Consider the following 21,261-nt stretch of genomic DNA (forward strand, 5'->3'; position numbering starts at 1 on the left):
GTGTGTGTGCATTCTTATCAGACTGTTACAAATATTAAGCATACACTAAAGAACATTTTCATATAGAAATAATCCATACATATTTAACATAAACAAATGGTAGCCATGCATATGAAAATATGTAGCTCAAAACATTCCATTTTGTTTAATCTTAGCCTGGGCAAAGAATCACATAAAATAATCTATCATTTAATTATATCATCCAGACTGACATCATATGTGAAGTACAGCCTATCATTACCAATGGTGGTGGTGGGGGGGGGTTGCCATAATGGTTAAGGTGTTTACCTCACAAACACAAGGTCCAGAGTTTGATTCTCAAATGGGGTAAATGGCTAGGCTTACATGGCCCACAAAGGAGGTTAGCCTAGTATTAACCTATAAAAAATAAGTTTAGTTCTATTGTATACATAAGTGTAAATAAAACATTTTCTTCATTCTGTCTTCCAATTGTACGGAACTGTTTACAGATTCTTTGTTTTAACATATGTTTGGTCTGTCCCTCATAAAATGCATTACATACAGATTATGCCAAGTAAATAATGTCTGTAGTATCATATTTTAAAACAATGAAAATAAATTGGTGTAGAACTGACAATAGCTGCAAGGGAAAATTATCTTAATTGACATAGAATTAACTTTTTTTATCAAACCTTTACATTGTAAAGTGAAAATGCTCTTCCAAATTTCAAAAGAATTCTGCTAATCAGAGTGAGTAGAATAAAAGCTCTAATTAATAAAAACATTTCAAATATTTCACATTTAAATTTCTATAAAACAACTGTGAATGGTTTATAACCACAAGCTATCCAATATAAGTGCTCAGAACAAACTTTAAGCCTTTTATTCCATAAATGTTTATCAGCTGCATTTTATTGAAAACCAGTATGTTCACAGCAAAATAATTTCATATAAATTGGGATTATTAGAATTTACATATGTACTAGAACTTTTTGACTGTGGCCAGATCAGCATCTATTTTTTACTTAAGAAGAGACTTTAGATATTAGTTCTTTCCCATTTTCTTTGCTTTTGTTAAATTAACCTTATGTATTCAGATGAAAATTAACATGGAATTTGGTAAGACGTCAAGTAAACACGTGAACCAATATGTAATCATTTTGGTCATGAACAAATTTCCTCTTTGTCATCTAACTGTTTATCAGTTTGATTGAGGGCGATCTTAAAATGAAACATTATTGTCCAAAGTCATTATTAGAAGAAAATGACTTAAACTGCGAAATCTCAGAGACAATGTGCTGCTGTTCTTTTAACTGCCATAACAATACTTTTTCAGTACATTTACACGCATTACTGAAGAAATCTGTCATACACCCCAACATTTTTTTATTAATTCTTATATATACACAGAGATAGACAGATAAATTGACAGATGGAACAAATTAACCTTATCCAAACTATGAGGTACAACTTTGGACCATGCAAAAGAAATCTACTGGTTTTAGCAAGGGCCCTAAACACACCACATACCATACTAAGAATATACAGAGCCGGATTCAGTGGTAGGTGGCCCAGGCAGTTGCCTAGGATCCAGTAGCTGGGGGGGGGGGGATCGGCTGGCCAGGGGTGTTACCACAACATTTAATTTTTAATTAAAAAAATAAATTATGTGTCTTCTTTAAGGCATCTGCATCTGTGAGTCCAACTACATCCCTGCCTGCATTGACACACTCACACCTGCTGTTGCTGTTGATTCTTCTGTTACTGTATCAATACACTCACCTGCTGTTCCTTTTTCTTTTCCAGCATCTCTGCACACATAATTTAAACTCACTAGATGTTGCTGCAGCTTCTTTGTTCTGTGGAATAAAGCTGACAAGATGAGTGTTCCATCAGTAAGATGTGTGTGTGTGTGTGTGTGCGTGTGTGTGTGTGTGTGTGTGTGTGTGTGTGTGTGTGTGTGTGTGTGTGTGTGTGTGTGTGTGTGTGTGTGTGTGTGTGTGTGCATGCGCATGTGTGTGTGTGTGTGTGTGTGTGTGTGTGTGTGTGTGTGTGTGTGTGTGTGTGTGTGTGTGTGTGTGTGTGTGTGTGCATGTGTGTGTGTGTGTGTGTGTGTGTGTGCGCGTGTGTGTATGTGGGGTGTATGTGTGCAATGCCCCAGTTAGGGATGGCAAGTTAGTTAATTTGCTTTGACTCAAACCCTGTACCTTGGTTACAAGAGACAAGAGCCTGAATTCTCTACATCACCTAACAGACTGCTCAAAGAATATGAGTTTCAGTGCATTTTCAAGGAACTGAGTTTCAATGCATTTTAAGGAATTGTGAGTTCAAGTACCCTGAGAATGAATTTACAGTTCCTCTTCCATTTATCCAAATAATTTTTCAAGAAAATGAGTGATGGACTTTATTTTATAAAGATGGGAAGTTTATTCCAAAGATGTGGTAGCCTTTGGGATACAAATCAGCCTCTTCAGCAAGTTCTGTTAGAGTCACAGATAAGGTCCATGGAACTCGTAACTCTTGTGTAATTTTTCTTGTAAATATGTAACTTTTTCAACAGGGCTGTATCAGAGAATGCCTTGTAGGTCAAGCATAAGTCCCATTTCAATTAACAATAAGAGATGGAGTAAAGAGACAGGGCCTTTAGTCAGTCTGCATAATACAGGTGTCCTATTCTTTGTATTTTTTTTTACTAAAAAATACTGGGGCCACTCCAATTGGTGTAAGTGCCTGGTTAGGTACATGCAGAAGAGAACGTCTTACTTGATTATGGGCCTGATGAGGGCTGAGTGCAATGGCACTATGACTTCCTTTGACTTGATGCCATGGCTTTACTTATAAGTTGAGCCACACAGAAGGATTTCCTCACTACTATAGCTACCTGGTGGTCAAAGTTTAGGTCACTATCTATTTGTTTTCCTAGGTCCCTCACCACTGGGTCTACTTTTAGGGGTATGCTATCGATATTATAGTTTGCAGGGATATCTGATATACCAAAGGATATAATTAGCATTTTTTTTTGCATTTAGTCTGAGACCATGGTTTTGGCACCGACCATTTGTCATTTTTAGGCCTGTTTGTAGGATGTCAGGATGATTTCTGGATTCAGAGTGTTCCTAGCTTACAGTCATCATCAACCTTGGTAAGCCAGAGGCCCCTAATATTGGCCATCCCTTCAAAGAAGCATATACCAAACAGGAAGGGTCTCAACACTAAGCCCTGTGGAACACTGCTTGTAACAGGTTTGTTATCAGAAGTGGATTCACCTATCTGGACAACATGTGCCCTGTCAGTGAGCCAGTTGGCTATCCATCCGATGTTGTAGTAGTTTATGCCTAACTCAGTAAGTTTATGTATGATCCCTGAGTGAGGGATTGTGTCAAAAGCTTTGGCCAGGTCTATATAAGTGGTGTGTACCATTTTACCCTCATCCATGGCCCTGGTAACTTTCTCGAGGAAGTTCACCATATGGAGCAGGCAAGACCTCCTTTTGACAAAGCCAAATTGGGTCTGATCCAGAGTTTGGGGAAGTTCCTATGTTGTTACTGATTGGGTCTTCCATAATTCTCTCCATGGCCTTGCAGATAAGACTGGTCAAACGTATGGGTCTGTAATTCCCTGGATCAGTTGATGGGTCCCCCCCTTGTGTAGAGGGATGACTGTTACAGTCCTCCATTCCTGGGACAACATCTTTTCTAGTGGCCCTGATTGATTCTGTTTAAGCTGTTTAGGAATCATCTTGAAATGTTGTCAGGACCCATGGAGGCTGTGTGTTTGGCTATAATGAGCTCAGTAAGGACCTGTTCCTTCGTAATGACTGGTAGGGGGCTTGTTGCTGGTATTTGTATTTCCTTGGATGTGGTAGGATGTGATTAGGGGAGATGTTTGAACTGAACTTGTCAGTCAGCAGGTTTGCTTTAGTTTCAGGCTGGGTGTATGCGTTGCCATTCATGGTTAACTCCATACATTGCTGAACGTTTCCCCAGTGGTTACGAACATAATTAAAAAAATAGCCTTATGATTATCTTTCACCTTGGAGGCTATCTTTGTCTCATAGTTTGCTTTGACTCATTTGTCCAGCTCTCTACTTTGTTTTTTTAGACTGGTGAGTTTATTTCTGCACTGTTTTGTCTGTTCCTTCTTGGCTTTGATGACATTTTTTTCTTTGCATTGAGTAGCCTTTTTATGCTAGGGTTTCACCAGGGTGGGTTATTTTTGCAAATAATCACAGGTTTGACTTGGACAGATACTGCCACCTATATGCAGCTATGAATGTAGATGTACAGTGCTTTTGTGTACAGCTCAGAGTAGGCCTCAGTGTCATCCAGGTTTGGAGGGGCTTGGAAGTTTAATAAGCTGTCAGTTAGTTTCAGGTAACTGGCTTTAGCAAAGTTCTTAACAGGTTTGGAGTTTGATGTGGGTTCTAGGTTAGTTTTACCAGTAAAAACATTATTTTGTGGTCAGATCTTACCAGAGAGGTGTTAATGCATGGGAGGGAGCAGCATCCCCCCATGTTTGTGAGTACTAGGTCTAAGATATTTGTACCTTTATATGCTAATGAAATATATGCTATACCAAATATATGCTAATGAATATTCTCATAGCTAATTGTTTTTTTTTCTCTGTTATTAATGTATGCTTTTGGAGCTTTTCTCTCCCGGCCTCTGCTGAAAATGGACATATATCCAGTAGGACCAGCCCAGTCAACAAATGTAAAATAAAATAAAATAAAATAAAATAAAATAAGCCTTTAGTTGGGGAGCTAACTTGTTGCTGCAGGTTGTATGCATTAACAAAGTCCAAAACCTTTAAGCAAGTGAATTATGGGTTGTATAAGTCTTCCATTTTATTCAGGGGTCATTGAAGTCACCTATAAGTATGGTGTTAGGCTAAATGTTACAATAGGTTTAGGTAGGATGTGTGGTTTCCAGACTCATGTAGGGGATATGTAGCTAGCACACATCTGGTAAGGGGTCACACCTATGGTTAGTTGGGCATGGAGCAGCTCAAGTGAGTCATGCTGCTGGACCAGTCTAGCAGTGTACTTATCCTTTATGAACACTGAAACACCTCCTGCCTTTGTTTTATCCTGAGCTGAGGGGGATAAAAGTGTATGAAAGACATTGTAGCCTTTGATAGCCTGGATGGTTTCTATGGTTCAAAACCATGTTTCCATGACTGCACATATGTCTGCATTCTCCAGGGTGAGAACTGCTTCCAGGGAGTGCATTTTTTATTTAAAATTGAACAGCAGTACCTTTAGGTATTTGTGACTGATTTTTGTTATGTTGGAGGGTTTAGCAATTTTGTACGGCCTAAAAAAAAGGCACTATGGGGAAAGATAAAGTTTTTGCCAATATCTGGAAGCAAAGTGGTGATAAGTGTGAACCACCTATAGAAAAGCATCATGGCTTGTCAATCATATCTATCCAGCTCACAGATATTGGATCCCCTTGTTGTGACACCAGAAACTAAGACGATTGTTGAAGTCAATCATTTTTTGCTGATACTGTGGCATCATTACTGGTGAAGGTAGGATGCTACTCTAGGCTAGATTTATTCTTGCCTGGGACACATATTCAGACAGCTCCATCATATCTGTCTTCATATAGTCCAGTGAGGTACATCTTAGGTCATTTACACCAATAAGGACTATGATGGTGTCATGCTGATACTTGTGGTTCAAAGACCTAAGTGCATGTTTGATCTGGTGGATCCTGGCTCCAGACAGACAATTCACTGTGACCTTCTTTATGTTTAGCTTGGTAAGGGAAACATCAGTATGTCTTAGAATGGAATCCCCTATAACCTGAATGTTTGGCTGTATGGTGTGCTGTGTTATGGCTTCCAGGTGGGCTGTTATATTTTCAGAGTGATGTGTTGTGCAACATGCTGTCTTTTTTGATTGTGAACAAAGCAATAGACAGATGCCTTTAGGAGGGCTTGGAGGTTTGGGAAGATTACAAGTGAGTAACTTTGCATATGTGGGTCTATGTGTTTGTTTCTTAGTGTTGGTAGTGAGTGTTTTGGTTGTAATGTTGATAACCTGGTTTGCATTTTTAATGTGTGCATGTGAGAGTTTTGCCTCCAGTGACATTGTATATCTACATCTCTCAAACATTGTGTTTGTATGTTCTAAAATGAAATCTTTGTCAGAGAACATGAGGCAATTACTACACTGCCTTAGGGTGGCCATATCCACCAGGCCATAAATAGAGATGACAGGGAAGCACCTATCCATTATACCAGATCCTTAGTAGATGGGAAGGAGTAGGAGCAGGCATGCTCCCATTGGGAGTATTTAGCAGTATACTAGGACTAAGTGAGAGTGTTTAGTATGTACTAGGTCAAAGTGAGACTTTTTAGTAGTATACTAGGTCTAAGTGAGAGTGTTTAGCAGTATATTAGGTCTAAGTGAGAGTGTTTCGTATACTAGGTCTAAGTGAGAGTGTTTAGTAGTATACCAGATTTAAGTGAGAGTTTTTAGTAGTGTACTAGTTCTAAGGGAGAGTTTTTAGTAGTGTACTAGGTCTATGTGAGAGTGTTTAGTAGTATGCTTGGTCTAAGTGACAGTGTTTAGTAGTATACTAGGTCTAAGTGACAGTGTTTAGTAGTATGCTTGGTCTAAGTGACAGTGTTTAGTAGTATACTAGGTCTAAGTGACAGTGTATAGTAGTATGCTTGGTCTAAGTGACAGTGTTTAGTAGTATACTAGGTCTAAGTGACAGTGTTTAGTAGTATACTAGGTCTAAGTGACAGTGTATAGTAGTATACTATTAAATGATCTGCAATTGTGCTGCCCTCTGGGCAAACTGGCAGCTCTTTATGCAGCTATGAACAGTGGGAGGCTATGGAGGGCGTTTCCTATGGAGGATTTTAAACTTGAGAGGTTTGCTTATATACAAGGCACAGGTAACCATGTCTGTGCAATGCACAAATGTGAGGCTTTTATACCAGAAGGATAAGATGTCTAGTAACTATGAACCTCATCCTTTGGATGACATGCTTAGTAACTGTGAACCAGTTGTCAGTTTCCCATCCATTCCCTCTTGCAATATTACCAGCCTAGCAATGTTTTTTAATGTAACATAGTCTATTTATTCTTCAAGGGTAGCAGGCACTGTATTTGTAGATGAACTATTGAAATATAAAGTTGTTTGCTACTAGCAAAATCTTCGTTAGTTATAGATCTCATTAATATGGAATTATTCAGGCTATTACTTCTGCAGAGATTGTGCCCATTGACTGGCATTGGTGGATTGTACTGACAGCAATTTGGGTAGCCTTTTATGGTTGAAATATTCTGAAGTGAGCAGTTTTTTTTCATTATTGGTTCATACATTTTGGTTCATTGCTTACTGGAAAAAATGTTCAAAACTGGAAATCTAAAACACACTTTAGCAAGTGATGCTGTATTATATAAGGAATATAATTTAATACAATCAAAAAACACAACATGCATGTATGGATGGTCCTAAAAATGTGTTCAAAGGTCCTATGCTTTGAATACAGCCCAAAGGTTAATCTGCCACTGGCCAGGTGCATTTTCTTTGAATGTGAGTTTCAATGCTGTTTCTATGAATGTGAGTTTCAAGGACAGAGATGTTTACTGTTCATGCTAAGTCTGAAAATGGCTGTCAGTGTTTCTGCAATAAAATGTGAAATAAAAATTTTAAATTAAATCCAAATATCTGTATAATCATTGTAGAAGTAAAGAAGAAAAAAGTATGCACACTGACAGGTTTAAACAGTGTTTATGGTAACTATGGAGAAATAGCCAAGTAATGTTACACTGGAATGGCTGAGTGAAGGAGGGGGAGGCTACTGCCGGGGGGGGGGGACCCTGCTGTGTGTGGGGATCCCTATCCATTACCTTGCTTAGGGCCTCATTGGATCATGCTACATATGTATATACTAAATCTGAGATCACACAATCCCAAGGGGAAATTTCCACACCATTGGGGATTGTCACTCTCGCATACCTTGTGACCAGAATTTGTTGTCCAAATAGACATCAACATTTGTGAGTTTCCTGTATATATGTACATATATTTATATCTGTCTATATATATATGAGTATATATATATATATATATGTGTGTGTGTGTGTGTGTGTGTGTGTGTGTGTATACATGCTGTACAGTAGGTCTGCCCCTTCTCATGTTTATAAGGTCCAGTTTACTTCACTCTAAGTGCTGTCACTTTGCCATAAAATCTATTAGAATCCCTTAGACATTCAAATGCTTACTCCTTTCACTGCCTGACTGCTTAGTATGAAATTAGTATATGATATACAGAAATACTAAAAAAAATATTTTATTAAGGCTTAAATAAAATGTTAAAAAAACAAGCTGTGAGTGCTTTTATCCTACTTATGTTCAATGGTAGCCTTATAAAGTTATAGAGGAGCAAAGTTTTTACTATTTATTTGTTTGTTTGTTCCATTATTTATTTATTGTTTAGCTTTTACTTGGCCTTGTTGGTCTTTAGAGACAGTCCTTATTGCTTTTGTATGAAAATGAGGCCTCAGCATTCTTTGCCTGGGCTTTCTACACCTGAACATCAGTGCTTAAGCTGTCTATTGATCACTGTATAGATAACATGACCAGTGAGCCTTGGTGGTCAAATCCTACCAATTAGTCTGGTGCAAAAACCTCTGCAGACCTAGCAATGAGATTCATATGCTATCTTCTCTATGATATACGTATAATTTGGCTTTCTCAGACTTAATATAACCCCACCCATGTATTCCTAACCTCATTCTATAGCTATCAGTTAGACTGTGTACTGCAAGCAAACCAAACATACTATCTGAAGAACCACAGCCAAACAAAAGAAGCCAAATGATATACATAAAATGATATACATAAAATATTTTACAATAAATTCTAAAAACATTTCAGTGGAATTGGCCTGCAGTTTGTGGTATATGAGTAAACATACTATTTGTCTGATTATATGACATGTCAAAATAATACATTTTTTTAACTCATAATTTATGTTGAACTGAGAACTTTTACTCCTTTTTCAAAGTTCATCTCTACCCCCCTTTTAGCTGCTGACTGTGTTTGTTATCGCTGTGTAATTTTACTTCCTTGCTAGCAGTTTCAATAAAAATATTGTTTTAAACTGAATACTAATGATTAAATTATATAATAATTTCAGTGACTAAGCAATTCATTGAACTAAATATTTGGAAATAAGAGAATTGATGTGTGTGTTGCTGGTTGTTTTTCAGGTACTCTCATCTTGATCACCATGGAAGTCTTTCGCCATTCTGTTCACTGGCTGATGGACAGTGACAAAACTGTCCCCTTAGAGTATGAATATTCCTGGTCAGTAGCTTGTGCCATTGCATCTGGTGTCATTCTCATCATTGGAGCACTTTGTTTCTTACTGCTGTCTTTGCCTGGACTCAAAAAAAGGTTAAGGGAATGCTGTATGAAGAAGGGAACCAGTAGCTAAATCTGTTGACAATGACATTAAAAATCCATGGCAGAAAATTACAAGGACTTCCTAATTAAGAAGAAAACATTTGACAAAAATGTTCATAATGTTGATGAAATACTGAGAAATCTTTGGAGCACTCGTGCTGTTGTAAAATTTTGGACATGTATTTCACTTATGGTTTATAGTGACAGGGAGCCCAGCAAATGTTTTTTTTTTTCTTCAAATGTCTGTTATCAAGCTGGACTATTTCACTTGTCTGCTTTTACAAAAAAATCTGCCTTTTCTATTTACGTTGCAGAACAATAGTCATACATGAAAATACACTTTGTAACAGTAATGCAAAGTGTCCCTCGGCAGTATAATTAGTAATCTAGAAGTATATGACTGAGGAGTTTGAAGTTACTTGTTTTTCACAATCTACCCATGAAACTAAATTTGACATCTCTAAAGTCATTGCCTTGTGCTCTGTATTGTAATCCTACCCCTTTCTGCAAGAAATTTTAAGTGTGAGAAATAGCTACTATTTAGTTACTTATGTGACTATTAACAAATCAGAAAACATTGAGTATTTTAATAGCAGCAGACACTGCTAAAACCAAATACCTAGTACTCTGAGAAATAGGCATGCATTAGTCACAAAGACTGATAATAACGCAAAAAAAATAATGGGAATGCATTACAGGAAAATATAGACCAGCTGTGAAAAAAAACAATATTTTGAACATGTTTTAAGCTGAAAAGGATTTAAATGATCATTTAGAGTAGTTATATACAAAAGTAGGGTGTATGGGGTACAAATCCCCAAAAATGATTAATTGTTTGATATGAAATGACAATATAGTCAATGCAGTGATGAACAGATATTTCTGGAATGACTCCATTTATTTTTGTACTATATCTCTTGCAAGAGAACAGATACTCTTCTGTCTTATTTGTATTATCAAGTCTGTGATGGTTAAAGGGTTCTGATATGGCTGTAGCTTACAAAAAGCTGAAAGTCATGGATAATTTATGGAATATGCAAGACATTAGACAAATGTAAGTTTAACCTAAAAGAGCATATTATGTGACTGTATTTTATTACTTCACATAATTAATATAAACAATAGCAATACGCTGAACAGTTATTTGTACAAAAATACTTTAAATTTAAACAAGCTCTAGGAAAATGAGCTACCATAAGATGCTTGTGATGTTAAGTTGTTTTACTTTTTTTATTACTAAATGCATTCTGATGCTGACCTCATGTTTTGTCTTCTGGAACAGACACATATGATTTTGATACATTGCAGGCCTCCAGTTGTCATGGCTAGAGTACACTTTCACCGTTTCATGTGTAGAAATTGCAGTTCTAGTTCTGCAAACTATATATTGAGTGACTGACATTTCCAAAATCAGTGATGCTTAGCTATTTAATAAACGTATCTCCCAATTCATAAAGGAATGGCATGGTTTTTCATTTTAGACTTGCACAGGCTTTAAACATTATCAACGTTACTGAAAGTTTATATACATCAGTCAACAGTTGTGTGTACTGCTTTTGTCTGGTATCTTAGCTAACTTATAAGGATGAAACAGTAATGAAGAAACATGATGCTTTTTTATGTTATGTTGAGTGCATACAATGGTGGGATACTACAGGTTTACTTTATCCCATTCATAGACAACAACTCTGGATTATTTGCAACTACCATACTAAAGTACAATTCAGATGAGTAACTGAAAAATTGAGTAAAAATCAATAAATGTTATGTCTGGCTATATTACAATCACTTTTGTACTTAATGCCTGGGTCATGACTAAAAAGGGTCAGAAAGCCAGCTAACTCAATGTGCTATCAAATTGTAAATGAATAAATTGAAAATCATTTCTTCAAAATTTAGTCAAAAAAAAAGTTCAATTGATTTTTTTTTCATGAAGAGCAAGCCTGCTGTCATGACCTCTAAACAATTATAAATTACTCCAAGATCACTGCACCTTGGCACTTTTTTTAAAAAGACAAATACGCTTTCATTTGTCCTCTGCATGACCGAATATTTAATTATGGTGTCAGTCGACTTGATTTGATCAATCTAAAGGCCTTTTACGGACTCACACTAGTAATCTCTTAAATTACAAACACACTGTATATATGCAGACCCATTACAAACAAACTGCTATAGAATGTGAAACCAGTTTTATGAAATCATGCAACTCATTTCCCCACAATCCTTTGCATATACATTTGTTTATGAGTAAAATTGAATTGCTGCAGGGTGAGATGGCAGGAACATAAGAAACGTATCCTGGATAAGATATGCTGATGTAGGCTACCATTCCTTCTCAGGAACTGGAGAGTGTATTGTACATACAATAATGTGTTGTGCTATAAAATATTTTAATGTATGGAGTGCCATATTTTTAGAGTTATGTACCATAATTTCTTTAATGGTTTGAACTCATTTAAAATAATGTATTAAAATGTGAAAGCAAAGTCAGTCATAAAGGTAAATGAGATTTTGAAATCTGTTTGATTTAAGTGTTCTATACCTTGTGAGTATCACTAATAGAATTTGAAAATTGTGGAAAATGTTATGCATGTTTAGACTAAAACCAGGATTTAAGACAAGTGACCTTAGGACCACACTAATAACAGATTAAACATAAAATTTCTTAAAGAGGCATGGTGGTCTATATTTTGGCTAATTTTACATTGTCAAAGGAATGGCAGATATCCTGTATAGCTTGTGTCATTGCAAAGTTTGCAAGTCTTGTCATTTAAGCCAACAATGTAAACCACTGATGAATATTACAGCTTAACATACATTTCCTCTTTGGGTTAGTCCACTAACCTTTCTTACAATATCTATAATAAACTGTGACTCTTTGTAAGTTGGAACTATGTCAGAAAGGATCTTCATTTTCCGCACATCCCCATAAACACACACACACGCGCGCGTGTGTGTGTATATGTGTGTGTGTGTGTGTGTGTGTGTGTGTGTGTGTGTGTGTGTGTGTGTGTGTGTGTGTGTGTGTGTGTGTAGATGTCTGAGAATGATATAACATTTTCACATAGCTCAGGAAGAAGAAAATTATTTGACATTGAATATTTTCATGAGTTACACAATGTATTCAGTGATCTGACAAAAGCTGTTATTTATATGGAACATTTTGTATCAAGTAGTTGTTTCCTGTCTTCTGAATTACAAAAAAAGAAGCACATATAATTTAGAGTTAGACAGATACAGATGGATAGATAGATAGATAGATAGATAGATAGATAGATAGATAGATAGATAGACTGCATAGAGTGAGTCAGGCTCGATAGGAACTACTGGAAAATTGACTTCTAATTGCAAAACTGACTTTAGAATTAAATTAACAGACTTAACTTTCTGTGAAATGTAGACACCTTTTTTTAAGTTAGTAACTCCTAATATGTTACTGAAACACATCTTGGTTTGCCTGCTAGGCAAATGTTACTTCTCTTTAAAGGATATAGTTAGGTCATTGTTGGTGCATGTAATAACAAATTATCCAGGATTTATTTACAACTTGACTACCTAACAGATCACACCTCTTACTTGTTCAGATAAAATTTGTCTGCATTTTTTTAGTGGGTGTATTGCTACGTATCTACAATTTCATCATAGGTCGCACAATGGGGCAACAGGTAACACCTGCATCCCAGTATATTACTGAAAGGCTAATGTTTGTCACTTTGTGATTTTAAGCTTCTTTGTGGATTTTTTCATTTTATCCATGTGTCCAAGTTTGTTTTCTCTATTGTCATTGGTTTCCTTCCACATCACAGCGAAACTGTATTGGTTAAAATTTCACTTAGACATGAGCAGTGTGTGCGTGTGTGTGTGTGCATGTGTGCATGTGCGCGTGTGCGCATGTACGCGTGCGCGTGTGTGCATGTGTGCGTGTGTGCGTGTGTGTGTGTGTGTGTGTGTGTGTGTGTGTGTGTGTGTGTGTGTGTGTGTGTGTGTGTTTATGGCAGTGCTGGTGGTGGTAGGGGGGTATATGTTTCAGAATTAAGCAATGGTGTGTCATCTTGTCTACAACTGCTTCCTGCCTTACATTTGTTTGCTCCCATACAATACAGCTCTCCAAAACAGTGAATTGGATAAAAGAGGTATTAAAAAATGGATGGATTGACAAATGGCTGGATGGATGAAATTTCCTCTGTTAATTTGTCTTCCCATTAAGCAATTTGGCAAGTAACGTCTTTCACATTACCCATGTTATTTATCTTTGATTACAAGTCATTGCCTTGACCATCTTTTTGAACCTCCTGGATATGTATGAATTCACACATCTACTGTTATAGGTTCATAGGTTCATAGGTTCATACTAGGCTATCTGCCCTAGGGCATTTATAAGCCTAGCCAGAGTGTGTTTGGCTTTCGCCACCCATTTTAAATGAATTTTGCTATGCCCTTTTTCGAGGTTAGTATACTGTGCCTCTGTCTAACAGTGACACAGAAGTGATACCCGGGGTAAACCTACGATCTCCCATCCACTCATCAAGATTCCTCTTGAAGAGAGTCAATGAGGGACTCTGCCTAACCTGGACTGGGATTTTATTCCAGAGTGAAGGGAGCCTCTGGGTTATGAATCTGTCCCTCCAGCATGTCCTATTTATTTCAGTGCTAAGGTTCATGTCTCTTGAGCGCATAGCTCAATGGGATTTGGATTTTCTGAGGTGCAGCATGTCCATTAATTCCAGGTTGGACATGGCTTTATACATCAGGCACAGATCGCCTCTGAGCAGGTGGTATGCCACTGAGTAGAGCTGGAGTTTCTTTAACTGGGCAGCATATGGCATCTGTTTGAGCCCTTTGATCTTTTTGGTGAGGTACTTTTGGGGTCTTTCCAGTTGCTGCAGGTGTCTGGTAAGGTACATCCCAAAAGGGGCATTGTGCTCAATTATGGGCCTGATGAGGGATGAGTAAAGAGGCACGATGACCTCCCCTGATCTAGATGTGAATCCCTTCATTATTAGGTGGGCTATATAAAATGTTTTTCTAACCACTTTGGCCATGTGGTTTTCAAATGAGAGATTGCTATCAACTTGGGTCCCCAGGTCCCTAATTACTTCTTCCGTACATAATGGATTACCACCTATGTGGTAATTTGTGGGCACTTTGTTTTTGCCAAAGGGGATGACTATACACTTTTTGGTGTTTAGCTTGAGGCCATGGCTCTGGCACCAGTTGTCTGTTTCCATGAGGCCCTTTTGTAGGATGCTTGTGTCGGCTGGAGAGTCGATTATGGAGCCTAGTTTGCAGTCATCTGCGAACTTGGTCAGCCACAGTCCTTCCGTGTTGGCCTGTACCTCCGAGAAATATATACCGAACAAGAGAGGTCCCAGGACTGAGCCTTGTGGGATGCCTCTTGTAACTGCTTTGGAGTCTGACATGGCTCCAGCAATTCTAACCATGTGGGTTCTGTCCTTGAGCCAGTTTGCAACCCATCTAGTGACATAAAGGTTTATATTTAAGCTAGTGAGCTTATCTATAATGCCCGAGTGGGGTATTGTATCGAAGGCTTTTGCGAGGTCCAGATAGGCTGTGTGGACCACCTTCCCCTCGTCAATGGCTTTGGTGACTGTTTCAAAGAAATCAGCCAGGTTTAAGAGGCAGGATCTGCCCTTAACAAAGGTGAACTGGGTAGGATCCAGTGTCTGTAGGTCCCCAATATCTTTATTTATGAGGTCAATAATGATCCTTTCCATAGCTTTGCAGACCAAGCTAGTCAGGCTTATGGGGCGATAGTTTCCAGGATCCATTGAGGCACCACCTTTGTGGAGAGGGACCACTGTTGCTGTACCCCACTCTTTGGGTACATATACTGTAGTAAGGCTGAGATTGAACAGTAGTTTTATGTTTGGGTTTAGCTCTTCTTGGAGTTCATGTAGGATGCAGCCTGGGACACCGTCTATTCCCATTGATGCTGTGTTTTTTGCTTTGGAGAGGGCGGCTCTTACCTGAGCATCTGAGATGTCAGGGGGGGGGCAGCACTCTGCTGGGATAGATATTTGCCCTTTTGGAGGGGAAGGGGGTGAGGAGTTTGCGCTGAACCTGTCAGCTAGGATGTTGGCAATGTCTGTGGGTTCAGTGTATTTTTTGTCATTTTGGACTAATTCTGAGCATATCTGGGAATTCCCACCCAGGTTCCTAACATAACTAAAGAAAGCCTTGTGATTATCCTTAGTGTCCCGTGCAATTTTCTCTCGAAGCTGGCCTTAGATGATTTTATGAGTGCCCGTAGTTTTTTGCTAATACTGATCAGAGATGCCTTCCCTTTTTTGGGATTCCTCCTTCTATTGTATAGTTTGTTTATGGCTGGGGTCCACCAGACAGGATGTCTGCCTTTGGAGGATTGGGTCTTGGTTTTATTTGGGATTGCATGATCAATGCATTCCTGAAGGTGTTCTTAGAATGCGTTTATAAAGGATTCTGCGGTCTGGGCCGTATTTTCCACAGGCCCGGGGGCTTTGAAGGATTCCACCTCAGTTTTGAGGAGTGTGAAATTTGCTTTAGAGAAGTTTTTCACTGTGGTTTTCTTGGCAGGGGGTGGGGTCGGGATGTGAATATGTTGTTTGATTATTTTTTTATGAAGACGTCTCAGGTCATGTCTGTTCAAAGTACATAAAATGTTTTTTTTTTTCCAGAATTTAACATAAGAATGACAAGAAGCATTGCCATTAACTTAAATCTGATGACTTTTCTTCTGCATGCTGTTTGAATAAATGTACCTTGCTCACATGTATTGATTCAATATGATTAGTGTTTACTGTTGTTCCATAAGTACATATAAAAAATATCAATCTGAGAATCCAAAAAAAGAAATGCAATGCGACTAACTATTTTGAACTCTATGACGTCAATCAGCAGTGGAGGATTTCCCGTTTCTTGGTTCCGTACAACCTCCAAGTTAGAATTTTATACAACAGCTGGAGAATATGTATATAATGATAAACATCTGATATCCTACATGCTGTCTTATATATTTGTACACCTCAGTTTGCATGCATCCTGTGCTAACTGGCAGTGAGACCTTGAAATATTCTCCGTCCTTTCCAACAGAAATGAGGGCAAAGTTCCACCAATCTTGTCTTTCCGAATAGACAAATAATATTACCTTTTATGTGGTACAGTGAAACTCATATCTCATTTAATTAACCTGGTTATTAAACCTCAAAACATTAAAAGTCTTTGAGGCCATTCATCTAAAGAGGAATGCTTCCAAATTGCAAGACATACACTTTTATTTATTTATTCAGTTATTTATTCATTCATTTTTTGCAGGGCAGGAGCAGGCCACCTGTACCCCAACATCACTAAACTACATTTACTTACTATGGCATCTTTAAAACGCAGTAAAAAGAGCAAAGGACAAAAAGAATGCAATGCTCACCTCCTCACTCTTATCACAGTATAACCATCATCGTATGACCCCAGTGACCATCCAGTGATCCCATTCTCAGTGTTGATCCAGGGTTCATATAAGCTTGTCGAACACTCAAAAGAGGGAACACTCTTTGATCGATGGCTAATATATGAAACCACAAAAAGTCGAATGGCTGGAACAGCGAATTTTTTTCCCAGGGAAAAAAAATTCAGTTCCCAAAAACAAACAAAAAAAAATAAAAAAACAAATCCACAAACAAAATAAAGTTGGGAAATGCCCCCCCCCCACACACATTCCCAACATGGGGGTTTGTGACCCCACACCCCCCTACTTAAATATACCAACTCCGAGATCACACCAAAGTGGAGGAAACTGCAAAGTCCCAACAACAGCCCAGTGATTTTTTTCCCTGGGGAAAAAAGTCACTGTTCCAGCCGTTTGACATTTTGTGGTTTCTTCTATTAGCTATCGATCAAAGAGCATTCGCTCTTTTGAGTATTCGACAAGGTAATAGCAACCCGTTGCTCCACTGGCAGCCAGCATGCAGTAGGTTTCACCATTTTCCCTATTCATTCATATTGCATGTGTACACTTTTTTTCCATATTCATTCTATACATAATTTTCATCTGACTCATATTTGTAAATGTGAGCAAGAATCGGTATTCGGTATACTTTAAATATTGTGATACAGTGGAACTCTTTCATTAAAGATTAAGTATACACTGCTACATAGAATATGAGTGCAACTATAATGAATGACATTAAAATCTGTCTCCATTACAAACTTACAGACTCTGGAACGTATGTCTAAATATGCAAATGAAATTGCCTGTCTAAAATGTTAATATCAGAATTTAACCATAATAGCAATTACATCTGGTCCTCATTTAAAATATGATCTCGAGTCTGTCACTAGAGCAAACCCCAAGGAATGCTGTGGAGAAACATTAGAACAATGTAGTGTTTAAGCCAGTACTCATGGCAAGTGTATTACAAAATAATCATTTCCAATCCAGTTTGCAATGGACTCAACATGTGACCCTGTTTTCCTCCCTTCCCAATTAGATGAACGCTAGTGTAAGCTTGTTACCCCAAATCCCACCCTCTCACCCTCTCAATTACATGAATGCTAGACAATTTGCATAGAGTTAGTAATAGCACTAAGAGGTGCTTCACTATACTTCTGACTGTAGGAGGTATATACAAACTAGCAAGCATTCATGCACACATTTTGCATGCGTTCATGCATGATTCTTGTGGCAGCTATTTTTGTATTGGCTTTTTATTATTCTTCTGTCAATTCCATTCAGCAACTGAACAGTTTAATATAGTTTTAAAACCACATGTTGTTCTCACTTGTACTACCAGCTGAAGATATAAACAGAATGAAGTAATTTGTCTTGCTTTCCCCCTTTCAACTATTGTTATATTCTGCATTTTTGAACGCAGGCTGAGATGCTTATTACAGAGTCCTTTGCTGGGAACAGAGCACTTTAATATTTTCAGCAGTATCACAGGTCTCCTTTTACTAACAGCTTAACATTGTGGGGTATGTATAAACGTCATAGGGAAACAAGGTTAAAATTAACTGTGCACATTTCATTTTTCAAACTATTAGGAGTATCACTGTCTCAAGCAACAACTCAAGAAATTTGTAATATACTACAGGTAAAGATATCTTAGCAACATTTTGCATGGATTACTGACTCTCTACAAAGTTTCTACTGCAGATAGCTCATAGGTTCATAAGTGTTTAAGAACTAATGACCACAAGGGCATTTTATTAAGCCTAAATGTGCTCTTACACAAAATAGCTATTAACTCATTATCAAGAAGAAAAGTTGTTGCCAGTCTCCTAGAATTCTCATGCAAATTGTTATGATATTCCTGTAACACAATGCCTCTATAATTTGCCCTGTGTAGAATTTCACAGTTACCTTCACCTCAGACAGCTGTGACTTCCATTTCAAACCAGAAAGTAATGGGATATTTTATTAAGCCCTAAAAGACAGTGTTTGAAATAAGGAAATCCAGATCCAAATCCCTACTAGACACATTTAAATGAAATATAATTTTAGGGCTGCTCTAATGCCTTCAAAGTTATTTCAGACAAACAGCTCCACTCTTCCTTACTACAGTAAGCATATTAATGACATCATAAATAGTTATTTTGTTGCTAGTTAAGTATGACATATTAGATGAGGTAATTACAGGGTAATAGAATATTTAGCTCTGCAGAAGTCAACTAAACACACACTGCTCTCAGGATATCATTGAAAAGAAATGACTGTATGTACATAATTGGCTTATCAAGTTAAAAAATAACTAGTTAAATAAAAAAATAATAATAAGCAAAAAGGAGTTAAAAAAACACAAAGATCAGAGGCAACACAGTAACCCACTTCACCACCTATTAAAATGCAGTCAGTGTACCAAATGACCAGTTTCTCACAAACGTTTTCGTACTTGTATTATTTTATTCCTTCACTTCATTTTCTAGATTAATATGTAACCCTATGCAGACTCCTATCTAACCTGAATAATACAGAGATAAAGAAAAATATGTATTTGTCAGTAGACTCTAGTTTACCTGGAAATCTAATAATACTTTGTTTCTTTAGATCCCTTGACATAACTTTTTTTTTTTTTTAACTTGGTAGGTCCATTAGGCTCAAATACTTTGTTTAAGCTGTTCAGATTTAGTGACATGCTTAGGCGCAATGAATCAAGTCAACACTCAAGAAATTAAGCCTATAACTATAGGATAAACTCCTTAGCAATCTAACCTTCTGTCATGTACTCCCACTTAAATTGTAATGCTTGCATATATCACCCCCCATACACACACACGCGCACACACAAAATGTATCTTTCTTTTAAGTTTCATTGATATATAGATAAACAGTCTAGAATGGGCTGGAGGTTAATACAGTCACTACCCCTTTAAAACTGTCTCAGAGCTACATTCTATCTTCTCAAATAACGTTGACTCTTAGGGAGGCTTCACTGGATTGAATTTGTGTGAAAACCAGCAAGCCTTTCTCACTAACTACATACAAAGTTTCCAGCTGCTGTTAGGCCCATTCCACCCTTCCTCCGCACTATTTATAGGGCCCTCTAGCAATCCAGTCACCCTGCCTAGGCCTCTCTCGCTGCTAAATTCATTAGATGGAGACTTAACTAGTGAGCTACACTGAAGAGGTAAAAAGCACAGCAACTAAGCTGTGTACACCAGCTGTGGCCTTGCTGTAATCCATTGCACATGAAAAAACAATGCAAATGACAGTTTAGGACTGCCTCACCCTGTGTTAAGATTTTTTATTTTTTAATCATTACTCGAAACATCATTCTTCTTATAATAATGTCTCATTACTGCAGTGTCCTTAATAATGTATTTAAGTTTTTTTGTCAGTGAAGATAACCTCAATGTTTTCATTTAAGTATAGCCTTCTGACCATATGATATACAGAGGTAATAGCTTGAGAGAAGTATAATCTACCATCAACTCTTTCTGCTATTTGCCTGATTCAGTTTTTTACAACTGTCCTTACCACAGGAGGGACAGAATTAGTGCTGAGACTTTTTTATGTCTTTGTACATTTTAATTTGTTCACTGACTCATTTTGTGAAGGTTTTCCTATTGAAAAAAAAAAAAGACTCCAGGCACAGATTACATAATATGTATTTTTATGTAATACTAGCTGCATGATATTCACTGTACTCCGATAACATTTTAACAACATTTCTCTGCTGGATTTTATATACTTGATAGCTTTGAAATCTCCTTAACTTTTTGCTATAAACTTGTAAGATACACTTTAAATTACTTCAGCCTCCATATGATACATGCCAGTGTTCCTTCCTGTTATAAAAGTGTTTTTTTGTGTTTTTGTATTTTTCAGCACTATCCTAAGGATGTCCAGTTGGGATAAGATGTCCTCCCAGTACTGCGTTACTTTATTCATATTTTAAAATAGTTATGTTACTTTTGCTTTTTCCTTACGTTATCTTTATCACATGTGTGAGTTCACCTGGAACTTATGCATACCTTTCTTAGCTGTTGCTTTGAACCCGTAATGCAACTGATGAGGATGACAATTTTAAAAAGTAAAGTAGATGAAATGCATGAAGCGTGCAGAAATTGCTACCCTTAAGGAATAATGCTCCTGAGTTTAAGATTATATAATATTATGTACAATGCCATTTTATGCACATTTGCAAATACATGGTCAGAATATATATATATATATATATATATATATATATATATATATATATATATGTAGATAGCTACCCTGTGAGGAACAACCAAGAGATGGGTCATGGCTGAAATTGTATCAGTCATTTAGCTTTGAATCAACACAGAAAAAATACATGTATATGCATACACATGCACACACACACACACACACACACACACACACACACACACACACACACACACACAC

At 37.4% G+C, this 21,261-nt stretch overlaps 1 protein-coding gene across 1 annotated transcript in view; it reads left to right on the forward strand.

The window, feature by feature from the left end:
- Positions 1-12,286, forward strand: part of CACNG6 (calcium voltage-gated channel auxiliary subunit gamma 6) — a 730,930-nt gene extending 718,644 nt beyond the window's left edge. Inside the window, exon 4 of the mRNA XM_044080421.1 lies at positions 9,200-12,286. Coding sequence (XP_043936356.1) covers positions 9,200-9,426 — 227 coding nt within the window. The 3' untranslated portion in view covers positions 9,427-12,286. The remainder of the gene's footprint in view (positions 1-9,199) is intronic.
- Positions 12,287-21,261: the final 8,975 nt, after the last annotated feature.

Source organism: Protopterus annectens, chromosome 1.part1, assembly GCF_019279795.1.
Source record: "Protopterus annectens isolate FY-2018-M chromosome 1.part1, PAN1.0, whole genome shotgun sequence".
Classification (NCBI taxonomy): Eukaryota; Metazoa; Chordata; order Ceratodontiformes; family Protopteridae; genus Protopterus; species Protopterus annectens.